The sequence below is a fragment of the Sardina pilchardus genome, chromosome 13 (assembly GCF_963854185.1).
Source record: "Sardina pilchardus chromosome 13, fSarPil1.1, whole genome shotgun sequence".
In the NCBI taxonomy this organism is placed as follows: Eukaryota; Metazoa; Chordata; class Actinopteri; order Clupeiformes; family Clupeidae; genus Sardina; species Sardina pilchardus.
Genome location: NC_085006.1, coordinates 24,219,075 through 24,231,120, shown reverse-complemented (window position 1 = coordinate 24,231,120; position 12,046 = coordinate 24,219,075). Strand labels below are relative to the sequence as shown.

The 12,046-nt window shown below is 39.4% G+C and overlaps 1 protein-coding gene across 1 annotated transcript; it reads right to left on the bottom strand.

Moving 5' to 3' along the window:
• Window positions 1-436: 436 nt before the first annotated feature.
• LOC134100159 (uncharacterized) lies at window positions 437-10,258 on the bottom strand. The gene is made up of 6 exons (XM_062553234.1): window positions 9,490-10,258; window positions 6,795-6,898; window positions 5,425-5,637; window positions 3,829-4,905; window positions 3,456-3,624; window positions 437-950 (listed from the first exon to the last, which is right to left on the bottom strand). The coding sequence occupies exons 3-6, from the start codon at window positions 5,633-5,635 to the stop codon at window positions 815-817; spliced, it is 1,593 nt and encodes a 530-aa protein (XP_062409218.1). The 5' UTR covers window positions 5,636-5,637; window positions 6,795-6,898; window positions 9,490-10,258; the 3' UTR covers window positions 437-814.
• Between the last annotated feature and the right edge of the window lie 1,788 nt (window positions 10,259-12,046).

Sequence of the window (12,046 nt, the reverse complement as noted above, 5' to 3'; positions counted from 1 at the left end):
CTTCACTGTAAGAAATACAGTGACAATGTAAAGGACATTACGGTAAGCTATATTCCAAGATGTAAATTTCACAGTTTAAAACAGTTGCTTTTCAGGTAAAATACTACTAAAAACAAATATACTGTAAACCTGTCTATGGTAATTTCCTGCTAAAACAACATCAATCATGTGAAGCCGTTTATGGTAAATTACTGTGAAAAACAAATGATATTCTGTAAACCCCATAACATTCTTTTACCGTAATAAAACATGTCACAACTGTATCATACACAACAGTATTTCCTTGCAAAGCTTGATATTCTACAGTAAATTACCGGCAGCTGTGGTTGCCAGAATATCACTGCATGAAATACAGTGGAACACAGTGAAAATTACAGTTGGTAGGCGTTAGGCCTACAGCTACTACATTTTCAAAAGGAATACAACAACACACAAATTAATATTAATACCTCTTTATTAAATCTTGGTTACAGCCTGAAGACTAGACTAGACTAGAGTGTCTACAGAAAAGTGATCTTACATTTGCATCACAAACTGTTTGCATCACAAACACACAAACTGAAATAGTCAATCAAACTTTGTCGTCTGAGAATGACAAAAATAAGCAACTTAAAGCCTGACGTTTTGGCATTAAAACATATGGTGGGGTTTTAACACATTTGGCACACACGGACTTACCCTTTTAAATGTAATATCAAAAACTTAAATGTACAGTGTCAGTTTACTTTTAACTCACTTAAACTTAAATTGAACTAAATATGCAACTAAAGTGTTGCATTGTGTTAACAAAATTATTTGTACAAAATCTCACAGTTTAATTGGTCTCTCTCCATTCATGATCAGCGAGGTCAGCGATGAAGGTGAGGACTCTTGGGTTTACTGACAGCTGCTTCTTATTCTTCTTTGTTTCGACTTTTGTGCCCCTCTCAGGATTGATGTTGAAGAAACACCTGTGAAAACAACAATTTAAATTAAAATCGCGATTTGTTCTAAACATGTTAAAGGAACACTTCACTGTTTTTTCATATTAAACTATGTTATTCGCTCAATTAATACGAGTTGATACATACCTCTCACGTTTCAATGCGTGCACTCACTGGCTCTGTCGCGCGGCGCAACTTTGATAGCACTTAGCTAGCTAAATGCATTCACTAGGATCCAAACAGAGATGATGTTAGAAGCGACCAAACACCTCCATGTTTTCTACAGTTACACAAGTAGTCACACGACCAAGTATGGTGAGACAAAATAAAACGTGGTGCATTTCTAAGCAGGTAAGAGGGATAACTATATTGTGAGGTGGAATAACATTGGGAGCACTGAGACTCTGCGCAGTAATATCCTCACTCCAAAGTGAAACTGAAAGTGCAACAGTGAGGATATTACTGCGCCACACAATATAGTTATCCCTCTTACCTGCATAGAAATGCACCACGTTTTATTTTGTCTCACCATACTTGGTCGTGTGACTACTCGTGTAACTGTATTTTAATAGGGAAAACATGGAGGTGTTTGGTCGCTTCTAACATCATCTCTGTTTGGATCCTAATGAATGCATTGAGCTAGCTAAGTGCTATCAAAGTTGCGCCGCGCACCAGAGCCAGTGAGTGCACGCACGCATTGAAACATGAGAGGTATGTATCAACTCGTCTTAGTTAAAGGGATATTCCGCCATTTTTGGAAATACGCTCATTTTCCACCTCCCCTCGAGCAAAACAATCGTTATTTACCTTGTTCCCGTTCATCCAGCCATTCTGTGAGTCTGGCGATACAACTTTTAGCTTCAGCCTAGCATAGATCATTGAATCGGATTAGACCATTAGCTTCTCGCCTGCTAGCTTCATGTTTAAAAGTGACAAAGATTTCTGGTAATTTTCCCATTTAAAACGTGTCTCCTCTCAAGTTAGAAAGTGCAATAAGACCAACTGAAAATGAAACCTGCCGTTTTTCTAGGCTGACTTGACATGGAACTACACTCTCATCTGGCGTAATAATCAAGGCAACTTGCAAACATACCATAGGCACAGTGATATCGTACGCAACATCTGAAAATAGTCCCCATAGACAACAAGCAGTAGTAGTGCCAGTAGTTTGCAAAGTTGCCTTGATTATTACGCCAGATGAGTGTAGTTCCATGTCAAATCAGCCTAGAAAAACACCAGGTTTCATTTTCAGTTGGTCTTATTGCACTTTCTAACTTGAGAGGAGACACGTTTTAAATGGGAAAATTACCAGAAATCTTAGTCACTTTTAAACATGAAGCTAGCAGGCGAGAAGCTAATGGTCAAATCCGATTCAATGATCTATGCTAGGCTGAAGCTAAAAGTTGTATCGCCAGACTCACAGAATGGCTGGATGAACGGGAACAAGGTAAATATCGATTGTTTTGCTCGAGGGGAGGTGGAAAATGAGCGTATTTCCAAAAATGGCGGAATATCCCTTTAAAGGAGAATTCCGGTTTGAAATTGAGCTTAACTGTACCGAAACATGTTAAGGTGTACTCACACGTGTTTTAGACGGACCTTCGCTCACCCCCCAGCATTCCGAACTCCGCCGTTTTCAGCCTAGCTTGCAGTAGGCTTGAATCTATTAGATTGGGCATCACATAGCCTATGCAGCTAAATCGCTATTTTTAAACCATTAAAAAGGTTCCAAGTAATTCCACACTGCATTGATAGACTTCTGAGGGTCCTGACATTTAAAACGAGATACTTAGAACTTTGGAAGTGCACAGGAAGTTTATTAAAAAAGACTGTTTATTCAAGCAGTGCCTTCATAGAATCTCTCCGCTGGGCGCCATCTTGTGGTGATGTCGCGATAAGTCGACTGACGAGCACAAACGAACAGGAAAGACAGGGGGACATATTGCAAACATTTTGAGCTTTGTTACTAATCATGCTCATGTAGACAGTATAACTATATATTTCCTATGAAATTACTTTTGCAATATGTTCCCCTGTCCTTCCTGTTCGTTCGTGCTCGTCAGTCAGTTTATCGTGACTTGATTACAAGATGGCGCCCAGTGGAGAGATTCTATGAAGGTACTGCTTGTAAACAGTCTTTTTTTCAATAAACTTCCTGTGCATTTCCAAAGTTCTCAGTATCTCGTTTTAAATATCAGGACCCTCAGAAGTATACCAATGCAGTGTGGAGTTACTTGGAACCGTTTTAATGGTTTAAAAATAGCGATTTAGCTGCATAGGCTACGTGATGCCCAATCTAATAGATTCAAGCCTACTGCAAGCTAGGCTGAAAACGGCGGAGTTCGGAATGCTGGGGGGTGAGCGAAGGTCCGTCTAAAACACGTGTGAGTACACCTTAACATGTTTCGGTACAGTTAAGCTCAATTTCACACCGGAATTCTCCTTTAAGGGAATAATGTAGTTTAATATGAAAAAAAAAAACGGTGAAGTGTTCCTTTAAAAAAAAAAAAAAACCTGACACACAGTTCTTACCTCTGAAGGAGCTCAAGAGTGGAACCCAGGTCTACTGGATAGTGGATATTCAGGCAGAAGTAGCTTCCAAACATCAGGCAGATGGCAGTAATGAAGTTGGAGATTTGGTCATTCACGATCTTGCCGTCTATGCTGAGCATGAACAGCCTTGCAGCATAGCAGGAGGTTCCTGCAAAGAATAGCACACCAGCTATTAAAATGGCGTAGTGCAAATACAAAATGTTTTGAACATATCAGACAGTATTGTAGTGAATCACATAACATGAAGGATACAAAATATAACTGGGGATGAATCACACCTAGTATTTTTAAATTTGACATGCATTTATATAACATGACCATACAGGCCCCTTCAATAAACCAGAATACTTACCACATACAATGATGCAAGGTGTCACAGGCAAGTTTTCCACGAGTACTTCGTTTGCCAGGCATGTCTCCTCGATGTAGTAGAAGAGGTTCCCCTCTTTTTCGTTGAAGTATGAGAGAAGAAGAAACACCATATCCTTGATGTCATCGGAGCTGCCCTCCAACGGTCCTCTCTGAAATTTCAGCTTTGTTGCGGTCTCAAAGACGCGTTTGCTCTTGTCTGCACAAGCGGTTGTCATGAAGTTCAAAAGGCGTTTTCCCTTTTTTTCTACACTATTGAGAAAGGTCTCTTTAAGTTGTAATCCTGTGAGCTCTAGGAAATGGACGGTCATCCCTATTTCTTCAAACAAAAAAGGCCATTCCTCCGTCAGGCTTTGGAGATCTGTTCCTGTATTTATTGCTTTGCGTTGGGAGTAGTATGTGCACCCCATGAGAGCTTTGACCTCTTCTGGACTGAAGGTACGCTGTTCATGAAGCATCTTCATTTTATCCCTCTTTTCCTGTTGGCTTTCCAATGTCTCACTGACTGGCATGAACTTCATATTCCACTTAATGCAGCCATATGTGTCCTGAACAACCGCCCTCTGCTCAGCTGGGATTTCATCTGTGTCGGAGTCACCGGATTCTCGTTTGCGCCTCTTTATCCGTGGTGTTGAGGACCGCTTCACATTGTCAATACGGGCTTGTAGCTGTTTGACAAGTGAGTGATATCCAGCTCCCACTACCTCACCTTCTATGACGTCTTTCAGGGACTGTGGATACTTGGCAACTATTCTTTTGGCAACTTCTGTAGACTCTAGTTTACTTGGAGATGTGCAAGCATTCATCATTGCAGAGACAATAATCCGAATCATTTCTCGCCGTAAACGTGGACTTGGCCTTTTCCCTCTCTCCAAGCACTGCATCAAGTCTTCAGGAAATTTTGCCCATGGAATCTGAAAGCTGTCAACCCAATCTGCAGTTCTAATCCGATTGCTGGGTGAGGGGCAAGGGGAGTGTGAGGAGCGAGTGGAGGTAGGAGAGGTGAAAGGTGAAACGGAAGGACTGATGGCTGACTGGCTGTGGGTTTCAGGGCTCTGAACTGTAAAACAAAAATAATGAAATTAAAGACATTTTAAACTGATTCGTGGTCTGTGTAGCAGTAGTTCATTTGATAATTGCAAATCAAGTATTAAACAAATCAAATATCAAAATATTCTGCCTAAATCGATCTAAAGATGTATTATAGAATCTGCGCACTGTTCTAGCGAGAATATGATGGAAGATGACTGAAATGTAATTTGTGGTTTAGCTGCAGAGATACAGATTTTGAAATGACAGTATGTGAAGTAAAGGAATCTATCCAAAGTCACCAGCGTTATTGACACAAGGCATTAGATTCATCCCGCAAGCAGGGTTATCTGATTTTAGAGGTGGTACATGATCAAGAGACACACATTTCCAGGATAAGACAGATCGGGGGAAATTATCAAAAATCAGTGTTCGCTTTTCAACGTTTTCTTTTTTTCCCCCATCAGAGCATGAAAAACAATGATTGGTATTCAAGACCAATGGTAATCCTTGGTATATGCTAAAGTAAATTCTGTTGATTTGTACTTACTGGTTAGTTTCCATGCAGCAACCAATCTTCTCGCTTGTATTGGTCGTAGAACAGATGCAAGATCAGCCTCCTGTAAAAAGTGAAAATCCTCTGTGGTCTCAACCCCCAATGACTGTAGGGTCTCCTCCACAAGGTCCAGAATTGGGTCTGGGAGGTCTGGCAACACCTTAGAAATGGAACTTCTTATGCTGTTTTGATCTGAATCAGCCATTTCTAAGAATGAAAAAGTAATAAAGTTCAGTTTACACCAGAATGACGGGCAATAGAAAGGCATGCATTATTGTGACAGCACACTGTGTTTCAATGGAACCAACTGATATCCATCCTTCTGGTAAGATGGCAACGGATAGAAATCAGTTAAGTCACTAATGTTCAGACACTGCATCTTTTCATTGTCCTTTCTAACAGAGTACATATGGAAATGAGCCAAGAACTCGGCAGTGTACACTGACAAAAGAAAATGAATAGTGTCATTTTTGATCAAAATAAGCACTAGTTCACCAAACTCCACATTATCCGTATTACCAGTCACAAGGAATTGTCCTTTTTTGTACAATGTTCCCTTATAAGACATTTCTACTGTGACCTTTGTGATAACATCAGTGAAGCCACATTGTCTGACTGCATTTTGAATGGCTTGACTGTAGAGTGCCAGGTAAAATGGGGAACTGTCTTTAACTTGCAGGACAACTTGGCCAAGTGATCCTGCTGAGAGGTAAGCCTGCAGCATTTGATGTCGTTCAGAGAGAGTAAAGCAGAGGTTTTTGAAATTCTTTAAATTCCTTGCACATGTCTTAAAATAACTGTGCTTGCTCTCGAATCTCATTGTCCAGAGTCTGATCAAGGGGCCAAATTTCAGAATGAGTGCCGGATAATGGCGTAAATAATGATGCTTGGGTTTCAACTTAGTGTTTGGGAACAGAGCTTTTCTTGACTCTAAATATTCTTGAATAAGAACATCCAGAAATGCAACCTGAGGCACAGAGATTTTCTGAGCGCATACCATGTCCACAATGTCTTTTAGCTGCAGAATCAACTGCCAAACATCATCAGCTGTGTCTTTCACTCTGTCACCAATCAAAAGAGGCAGCAGCCTCAGAAAATTCCAGTTCTGTATGGCCTGTCCTGACAGTTTCTTTGCTAGGGGCCTGACTGCACATGGCTTCGTAGAAGCATCAGATCCACAGTATTTGAACTGATTAATGCGCCGATTCAGAGTGGAATAAGTGAACCATTTCTTTGTCTTAACAAAATACTTAAGACACAGTGCAACATCATAAGACAAAATGCCCTCAAAGATGTCATGGCCTAGACAAGGTGGCAGACCTGGCTGACAAACATGAAAGTAATTTAAAGAGTTGAAAACTGACCTGAACTTCAATCCTTCTGATGTATCTTCAGTCTGGAGGCGATCAATGGCAGAATCGTACTTCTCAACAGTGCGCTCTGGTCCACACAGGTTTGGATCATCACCCTGAAATTCAGATCGAGTTATGAGACAGTAGCGACAAAAATATTGTGAAGTACTGAAATTTTCCGAAAAACCACCAATGCAATGCGAGCCCAAATTATCGCCAGCAATGCAATACAGGGTCCCTCTGACTACCGTTTTATGCGATGTCACTATCCCATTCTCTTCCAATTCCTTCAAGTCGCCTAGTAATTCAGAGAACACCTTAGCATGCCCAAATTCTTTGAAGTCTTTCTCTCTGCACAATAAAACGAGTGACATGTGGTCTGTGTCAGACCGTACATGAAGTGGCAGATTAGCAACAGAAACATAAACAGCTAATATTTTATGTTTGGTCTTTGCAGAGCCTAGAGGATTAGCAACTTCAAAGGCATCCTGGTATAGAACTAACTTTAGACAGGACGGGTTTTGCATAAAAAAATCTTTGTGTTTAAATATTTGACCATCACTAATGTCGCTTAGAACATCCGCAGAAGTCTCAGTCGAGTGTGCTCCTGATACATGACTCAGCCATAGATCAGACTCTAACAAACATTTCAAAGTCTCCCTCACTGGAACATAATAGGCAAACCTGTCTCTCCGATTCTCATCTCTTCCTAAAAACAATTTCTTAGGCTCAACAAAGTTGAACATTTTTTTGAAAGTCTGAGTTCTTGAGTATGCTGTTCGCATTGGCCCTGTATGACATGTAGAAAACAGATCGAAACCTCTGACAGACTCACAAACTTTGGTGATGTCCTCATCTGACAATGGTGTGTCATTTTTTAGCAATGAACTAAGTTTACTCAAGGTATATGTCTGACCTAAGTCATGAATGTTTTGCATCTCCTCAACAATATTCTGAATGGTCGAAGCAGGTAACAGAAACTGTCCCTGTAATTTCATGTAAAACAAACTGACATTTCTGAGAAAAAGATCACTGAAATTGTCTGCTATATCCAGATCACCTTCATCTGTGCCTCCCTCATTCACTTGAGGGCTAAAGCTATCTGATTCAGTTGCAGCTGTTGCAGCAGTTGCAACTGATGACTGACATGCAGATTCTCTGTATAAGTCACTGATACTGCCATCTGAAAGATCTCTGTGTTTCCGTGACATGTGAGATGTAAATGAAGATCTGATATTGAAAACACCTGTGCATCCAGTCACTGGACAACCTACTGCACGTCCTTCAGCAATATGTTCCTTCAAGTGTGTTAACAGATCCTTGATCTCTTGACAATGGTGTTCACACAAAGCAGCTGGGCATCTGTACGTATTAACAACGGCCCCAACAGAAACATGGGCAGCGGGTACGTTATGCCTGCGGTAAAAATGAGCCTTAAATGCTCCATATCTGAAAAATGTCCTTCCACAGTCGGCACCACAACACTTGAATAAACAATGTGGTTCATTCCGATGAAGTTTGCAATGAAGAACATAACCTCTGAATGTCTTCACTGACTTTCCACAGAAATTGCAATTCAACATTTCAAGCTACATTTAACTTAACTGTGAGGACAATAAAAAAAACTGTTGCTATGCACCTGATAAGATAACCGATATGTAGGAAACTTCAACCAAAAAAAGAGTAGCAAAAAAATAGCTTTCAAATTAAAAGTTTTCCTCGCCAAAGCAGGACGATCAATACAACAGTTCGTACAGAGCAGCACTACCTAAACTAAGTGAGCGAGCCCTTCCTCTGAACAGAAAAAAGGCACAATTCTTCTAGTTAACAGTCAACCGTTACCTGGATACTTTCGAAAAACAATGCTGGCATATGATAGGTTGTACAAGACTACGCCACACCCAGTATTCAGAAAAGCGAGGGAGAATTAGCAATGTGGTTCATCTTAACGATTACGAATGCAATGAACAAACTTATCAATGTCTACACCAACTTTCCAAAGAAATGACATTTCAACATTCAAGCTACATTTAACTTTGAGGGCAACACAATACTGTTGAGCTGCACCATGAACCGTGACATACATACATGGCAACAACTAGAATTACAGCAATTTAACTTCAACTAACCTAAAAAGAAAAGAAAAACTGTGTTTCCAACAACTCTATTTCAAATAAAATGTGTTCCTCGCCCAAACGTAGTGCTCTCGTACAACCACCCGGACAGAGTAGCTAGCTAGCACAACTAACAGTAAGTGAGCACTGCCACTGAGGGAGAAAAAAGGCGCAAACTTCCAGCTGCTGATTAAAAGTCGCGCTTTACCTTGGAAAACACCGCTAGCTTAAAATGATTCAAAACCCTAAGGACAACCGTAGCCTAAATGAGATAGGGGGCAATACGTTTTCCCAGAACCACGGGAAACAACTCGAAATAAACTATTTGAATATCTAAACTTCACGACATGAGAGATGGTGGAATTATTTGATAGCGCTGCAGCACGAACACGTTAATGGAACATCACAATAGCCTACCGCTGCACAACGTGGGGTTAGCTGCTAGCTAGCTAATGAGCGAAAACATAATAATCTGCCTGATTAGCCCGACAAATAGACACAACAGACAAAGCAATTATGTAGTCACTACATGAAGGAAATGAAGCACAGTGAGGTAGAATTGAGAAAATGTAAAATAAATATATGTATATTACCTTCTTCGATCTGGTCTTGTCCAAGATGCTTGCTTTTCTCAACGTCTCTCATCTATCTTCAAGTGGCCTCGTGGTACGCTGCGCCGCGCATGCGCATGTCTCTCAAAATGTCTTGATTTTTACCGTCTCCGTTTCACATGTTCCAGTTGTTTTGAATAGTTGTTTTAATCAAATAATGTCTAATAAGGTTTTCAATAATAAATATGGGTATTTTCAAGCAAGCAGACGTTTCATTTGTAGCGTAGGCCCTACCCTTCCACTCATTAAAATCTGGCTCCCTTTGGGCCACCTTTGACCTCAGTGTCACACTATTTTGATACCTTAGTGAAACATGAAGTCATAGCCCACTTAGGCCTACTGCTTCAAACTGATTAACTTAAGTTGTTGAACAGAAATGGAAATAAAGTTTAGTAAAACTTTGTTCATAAGGGGTGCCAAAATGTTGGTACAAGTGTAAAAATATTTCCATTTTAGGATTTATTCATTTGTTTCTCAAAATAGTGGTGTGCCATTACAGTTTTTCTCGATTGTTAACACACATTTTCTGAAAACATGCCTCATATTCTCAGAACTCTACACACAAATCCAAAACAACATACACAATGGGCAAAACTCCACAATTCTCCTGCAAAATGACATTTTACCTTCAAAACAATGTAATTTCTCCTCAAAATGCTCTTTTGTTCTCAAGAGACACACACAAACCATCATATCAAGACATTTATAAGGACCAGTTGAACACTGATGTGCTCAGTGTAAAACACTGCGATGAATTGAAAACACTTCTTCTCCATTCATTATAATGACTTGGGCCTTTTTTTGTTCAGTGTTACACTACAAACAGTATACAAACAGTAGATAAGCTGATACAGTAAGTTTATATGCTTACCCTATCAATATTTTGAAATATCTCATTGTTTTCTATTCTTTTTCTTTGTATTTGCCGTAATGTTATGCCGTTTTTTCTAGGACAATGCTCATGATTTCAGTTTCCTGTTCAGGAGACAGAAAACCTTGTGTTGGTAATCTTTCGGCTGCCAAACAAATAGTAAAATACTGTAAACTGTGTAGGAATAGAAAGTAGGATTACTTTACCCAAATACTTGAAACATACTTTATTTTTACAGTCCTACAGAACAGCCCACAGGCAATACTGTACTACTGTGCTCATTGAGCTGTATTGTACTGTCCGGTACTGTACTGTATTGATACGCAGCACTGCAATGTTCTAGTGGCTCGGATCTCATCAGAGATTACGGTCCTTGGCCTCCCCATCCTCCTACTCTCTCACTCCTCTGGCTCTGCCTCTGCCTGTACTACTATACTGTAATACTAAAGCTCTGATTGCTAATTGTAAGACTGTGTGACAGGAGTTTGCCCATGTGATGAGTCAGTGTGCATGGTAGGGCAGTTAGCTTTAGGATTTGAATGGCAGTGTGTTCCTTGAGAGAACAAGACATTTTTTTTCATGAAAATTGTGTCAAATGCAGAGAATTGTGTGTAGTGTTTTGAAAACAGTGTGTTTTAGAACGGCAATTTGAGTGTAAAGCAGAAATTGTGCTTATAGTTCAACAGAATCGATTCAGGAGGTTGGTGCATGAGCTACATATTATTGGAATTGTGTCTCAAGTACCAGAAATTGTGTGTAAACAATTGAGAAAAACTGTAGTTTGTCTTAAAATAAAGTGGTGTGCCATTTCTTGATTAAGGGTAATTCAATGTATCTACTGCAGTGATAAACTGTTTTGTGATTCATGGTCTATTACTGTAGCCAATTCACAGTTCTTCACTGTAATGTTTCACATGTTTGGACCGTACAATTCAAGTTTTGCGCCGTTTCTTGATTTAGGGTAATTACATGTTTATTCTACAGTGATATACTTTTTTAAGTTCTATGGTCCATTAATGTAGCCAATTCACAGTTATTCACCGTAATACTCCACATATTTTTACAGTAGAATTACCGTTTCTTGATTTAGGGTAATTAGATGTTTCTTCTACAGTGATGTACTGTTTTAGGTTTTATGGTCTATTACTGTTGCCATTTTACAGTTTTCCCCTGTAATTTTTACAGACTTTTTTTACAGTGTGGTGTATTTTCTGGTAACACAATTTCCTGTATTAAGTAATTAAATGATATAATATTAATAATGTGTAATGATGTGATATAAGTGTACTAAATTGCACTGAATAGTATTTAATATCATTTTACAGCAAACAGTGCAGGTACACATGAAGACAGATATGGACAGAGAGAAAGAGCCAGAGCCGTCATAAACTACAAATGAGAACAGGAAAGAACATGAGAAGACAGAAAGTATACTCAAGTATACACACTGTTTTATGTTTTGATGTTTTCTGTACTGTATAGTTTTATTACTGTAGATGGTGTATTTTCTGGTAACACAATTTCCTGTATTAAGTAATTAAATGATATAATATTAATAATGTGTAATGATGTGATATAAGTGTACTAAATTGCACTGAATAGTATTTAATATCATTTTACAGCAAACAGTGCAGGTACACATGAAGACAGATATGGACAGAGAGAAAG